This window comes from Sciurus vulgaris (assembly GCF_902686455.1).
Source record: "Sciurus vulgaris genome assembly, chromosome: 11".
Lineage (NCBI taxonomy): Eukaryota > Metazoa > Chordata > Mammalia > Rodentia > Sciuridae > Sciurus > Sciurus vulgaris.
This window is the reverse complement of record NC_136472.1, coordinates 25,422,523-25,428,116: the sequence shown is the minus strand read 5'-3', so window position 1 is coordinate 25,428,116 and position 5,594 is coordinate 25,422,523. Positions and strand designations below refer to the sequence as shown.

At 36.7% G+C, this 5,594-nt stretch overlaps 1 protein-coding gene across 1 annotated transcript; it reads right to left on the bottom strand.

Annotated features, from left to right (window-relative positions):
* Positions 1-3,804: 3,804 nt before the first annotated feature.
* LOC306639160 (olfactory receptor 4C12-like) lies at positions 3,805-4,716 on the bottom strand (the record flags this gene model as incomplete). The annotated part of the gene is made up of 1 exon (XM_079102567.1): positions 3,805-4,716. The coding sequence occupies one exon, from the start codon at positions 4,714-4,716 to the stop codon at positions 3,805-3,807; it is 912 nt and encodes a 303-aa protein (XP_078958693.1).
* Positions 4,717-5,594: the final 878 nt, after the last annotated feature.

The window sequence follows — 5,594 nt, the reverse complement described above, 5'->3', positions numbered from 1 at the left end:
GGCTCGTTGACTCACATTCCTCACATGGTTTGATACACACAGTGAATTCTTGTTCTGGAATCTTCTTTCCACACCCAACATAAAGTGGCACTTCTGCCTTCTGAGTTGCTGTCTTATCCCTGTGTCACTTTTTAAAGGCTGTTTCACTCTGGATTTATGCCTTTTGTGTGTGTTTATGCGCGTATTGCCCATCCCCCTCAGGCGGAAGTCTCCCTACTCAGGGAAGTGCCATCGTTAGGGTATATACAGCAGGGCTTAAGAGTCAGGTCTTGAAACAAAGTTACACAGGCTCGAATCCCACCTCAGGTATTTGCTACATTTGTGACCCAGAGGAACTATTTGATTTTCCAAGCTTTGGTTAATTATTTTTAAAATCAGGAGAAAAAAATCTTATGTATTTCAGAAGGCTTTTGTGGGAATTAAATAAGACAATGACTTGTAACATGAGTCACACAGTAGTGAGTAACACTAGGTTTTACTATAATTTTTAGTTATGGGATACAGCTTCCTATTTTTCATTTTTAAGCTATTTTCTTTTTAAATTCATTTTAATGGGTATATAAAAATTAAAATTATACGTATTAATGTGATACCATATAATATTTCAATACAGGTATACATTGTACAATGTTTAAGTTAGGATAAACATTTATATCTTCAAATATTTATCATTTTATGGTGAAAGCTTTCAAAAACACTTTTTCTAGCTTTTAAAAATGTACATTGCATATTATGATATAGTTCCTCTACTGTATGATCACACACTAGAAGTTCTTAAAACTTTCTACCCATCAATCAATCTTTCCCTAACTCACCTCCACACTTCTTGGCCTCTGGAAAACATCATTTTACTCAACTTCTGTGAGATTAAGTGCTAGCACGATGCGGAGCAGAGGGAACCCTTGAATACCACTGGTAGGAATGTAAAGTAATAACAGCCACAGTGGAAATCAGCAGGTTCCTTGAAAATTCAAAAACATAACTACATTATGATCCAGCAATTCCACTACTGAATATCTATACAAGGAAATTAAATTAGTATGTTGAACAGCTATCTGCTCTTCCATGTTCACAGCAGCACTATGTAGAATAGCCAAGAAATGGCAGCATCTTAAGTGTACATCAGGCTGTGAATGGTTAGAGAAAATGTGATACATGTATACAGTGGAATATTATCCTGAAATAAAAAATGATGAACTCTTGTCATTTATGACAAAATGAATGAAATCAGATATCATTATAATAAATGAAATAAGCCAGGAACAGAAAATCAACTACTACATGATCTCACTTATGTTTAGTCTCATAAATTTGATCTCCACTAAAATTTGAGGTCTTCCTTAATGTGATTTTAATTTTGTAGATATTCTGTTTTTTTTTAAGGTGAATTGTGCATAGCTCATTTTATACATCTTGCAGTAATTTGGGGATGGGAGAGTTAGTCTCATAAGGTTCTTCATGGTCTCCTAATATAGTATCTATATAGAATTAAAAATAAACAAATCATGAAGTTCTTTCTACAAAAGGCAGATGGAATTGAGACACTGATGAAGGAGAGAGGGAAACAATAAGATTATGATATTTACTCACTGAGTGACAAGCACTGTCCTTTATACTTTGTATGCAATGTCTCATCCAAGGACTAATTAAAATAACTCTATGGAATATGTACTAACTTTTAATTATATATAGAGTGAACTAAGATTAAAATAAATCTTGAGAGGTTCTGATATACACACAATGTTACATAAACTAGTGAAAGAGAAATCAATTCTAGTTCTATTGACCTCCTACCCCAAATCCCTCCACATCATCCAAAACTCCAAAAGGACTTCTAGATACCTAATAACGGTGCTATGAGTCATAAGGGGAAAGTCATGTAAGAGGAAAGTTACATGACACGGTATTGATCATAAAAGAAGATATCAAAATGAATCCTAGGGGTTGGGGAGATAGCTCAGTTGGTAGAGTGCTTGCCTTGCAAGCACAAGGCCCTGGGTTCAATCCCCAGCACCACCAAAAAAAAAAAAAAAGAATCCTATTATTATATATAACTAAAAAGAATCAGCAGGGACCAGGGCAAGATCCACAGAGGGTCTGATGTAGTAGACATAATGAACATTCTGCTATTTCTAAAAAATATATAAGGCAAAATCTGCCCAACTGGACATTGGGTCAGCATCAGACAATAATTTTTTTTTTTACCTTAAAAACTGCTTCCACAGTATTTACTATGTGTCTGACTCTGATAATAAGCACTTAACAAATATTAACTCACCTAATTAACCCCACACATGTGTGAGAGAGAAACTCTCAGTCTCATTTCCACAGATGAAGAAAATGTGAGATAAATAGATTAAGCAGTTTGCCCAGGTCACATCTGAACTCAGGGAATCTGACTTGAGATGACTTGTCCCTGTGCCACATGACCTCCTCTCAACAAATGTCTCACTGAACATATTCTGGTTTCCCCCAAAATTGACCCAGATTCACAATAAAATCACTCCTTGATTCCTTCAAACCAGACCTGTCAGAGGAAAACCAAACCCATAAGTGGATCAGCCCCCAGGACAGAGGTATGGGACCAACGGAGGTCAGAAAACCCGCAGGGAGCAGAATGTTAATGGTGGGGCACACACAGACACAGCCAGTCCCTCAAATGCAATACCGGTCAGCTCAAAGTATTATTCATCAGAGCAGGGGCAGAAATTTTGTATGGATCATGCCTTCTAAAGTTAAATAAAAGTAGATAAGTGAGGTTCTATTTTAGTTACAGAGACCCCACTAATAAAGAATACTCATAACAGCTGAGAGCTCTTGAGCATTAGTGTTAAGAGCTTTATAAGGATTATGTATTCAATTCTGAAAATATCTCTATCATTCTCTTTTTAACTTAAACTTATAGAAGTGTGATTCACCAAAATTCATACCATCTATTGCAAAACTAGGTTAGGATCTCTCTTGCTCTGAATCTTTGTTCTTAACCATGACAGAAGACTCTTACCCATTCCACAAAACTATGCTTTCAAAAATAATACATGAAATCATCTCCACAAAGCAAAATTCTGAAAACCAGGCTCCCAGCATGAAAGACCAACTAGGGTTATTATGTTTTAACCCAAATAATGTATCTTTAATACATGGTGAATTTTCCCTTTGAAGGAAAAGACAAAAAGAATCAGACCAGACATGACAAAAATTAGAAAGAATAGGAAGAGAAGATGAAGAATAAATATTCACAACCTTTCTGTGTTCCCAGAATACTTCATTTTTCCTGTGAAATCACAAAAGCAATGTATGCATTGCATGATTTATAAAGAATTGAGAGTTCATAATTCTCATAATTTCTGCAATGCAAGATACTTTCCAGGAACTGTTTTAGTAAGGTGATTCATTAACAGGATAAATTTGCAAGCATAACTTATACCAATATAGCTTGAAATATGCATATAGATCACTTGTTTAAAATCTTCTGGATAATTTATTTAAAATGCACATATGCCTGTCCAATAACAGTCCTACTATATTTCTAGAGCTATATCCTGGAAGTGTGCACTTCAACAAGAATCCTAACTAACTCTGACACAAAATTTTGATTACAGACAATAAATTAATCTGAATGGAATATTTTTGTAATAATAATGATATAGTACCTGAGCCTTTATTCAAAAGGCTTATATACCAACAATATCATCCTTTGATGTATTCATCGCATAACTTACCATCTTAAATATTTTAGTCTTTTCTCTTAAGTAGTTGAAGAATAAAATAATTTTACATTTTGTGATTGTTTCTTCACTAAAATTAACTTTTGACCCAGAGTTTCTTCATAGCATTTTTCACCTCTGCATTCCTGAGAGTGTAGATTAAAGGGTTTAACATAGGAGTTATCATGGTATAAAACACAGCCACAGCTTTATCAGTGGGGAAGGTAGTCACTGGGCGCAGATACACAAATATGCAGGGCACGAAGAATAAGATAACTACAGTGATGTGAGAGACACAGGTGGAGAGGGCCTTACGCCTTCCCTCCAAGCTGTGAGACTTCAGAGTGTATAGGATGACCACATAAGAGACTATCAGGAGGAGGAAGTTTAATAGGCAGATGAACCCACTGTTGGCAGCAACAAAGAGCCCAAGGGTATGGGTGTCCATGCAGACAAGTTTCAACAAAGGATTCAAGTCACACATAAAGTGGTCTATGACGTTGGGGCCGCAGAAAGGTAGCCAGACCGTGAAGAGGATCTGAATGGTTGCATGGACAAAGCCTCCAGCCCAGGCCACCCCCACCAGGAGGCTGCATACCTGGTGGTTCATGATGACCCTGTAGTGCAGGGGTTTACAGATGGCTACATAGCGGTCATAGGCCATCACTGTGAGAAGAATAATTTCAGCAGCCCCAAAGAGATGCTCAGCAAAGACTTGTGCCATGCATCCACAGAAAGAGATGGTTTTGTTCACAGAAAGAGAGTCAGCTAGCATTTTAGGAGTCATAGATGAAGAACAGCAGCCGTCTATCAGGGACAGGTAAGTCAGGAAGAAGTACATGGGGGTCCCAAGGGACCTGCTGGTGCTGATGGTGACCACGATGAGCAGGTTTCCTGCCAAGGTGACCAAGTAGACAGTTAAAAAGACAACAAATGAAAATTTCTGAAGCTCCATGTTTGGGGTCAAACCCAAAAGGATGAACTCCGTCACATTATTCATCCTCACCATGAATTCAGTTTATGTTGCAGGTGACCATCCTGAAAAATAGAAAGCCAGACTCCTTCTCAATAAAAGGATTTTCACTTAGTGAATAAATAAGTCCACAGCTGCCTTATTTTTTTCTAGTCTATCATGTAGGAAGAACAAGCACAAAACCATGTTAACCATTTCTCCAAACGATAATGTAGGCGTATTTATTTTGTTCTTTATACTTTCCTGATGTGCTTTGAATCTTCTGTAGTAAAGACAATTGCGTAGTTTTTTAAAAAAATAAGATAAAAAAAATACTATGCTTCATGTTTCAAGAGCCAGTCAGTGATGTGGCTTTACCAGAGTAGGCAGATATACTTAACAGAAAAAATTGTTGTACTAAATTTCAGTCCTACAAAAACAACTGAGGTACACACACACAGATCCTTTATGAATTATCCTTTTTCCTACTTTGCCACCAGCAGCTTCTCACCTTCTTCAGTACTTCAATGATGCTGCTGTGTTTATCCAAGCCCAGGAATTGTGGTAAATGTCCTCTGTGGTACATGCTCCTCTGTCTGTGTTCAAACTGTGAGTCTTTGTAGGCAAAAGTCCTCTCTCACCACAATGAAACTCACTTTTTGATATTCCTAGTGCTGGCCAAAATGTAAATATTCATAAAATATTTACTGAGAGAAGAAGAAAAGAGGCAAAGGGGAATTAAAATGGAAGAGAGAAAACAAGAGGAAGAAAATAGTAATACATTAATGTCAAGGAAAGAGAAATCAGTTTAAAATCCAGACATTTTGGAGTCCTGAATCTAACCATTGCTAACAACATAATATGTACTTTATAGCTCTGTGCTTCATGTTTTATCTATTAATCTAGAGGTAAATGTACCTTACCTGCATTTAGGA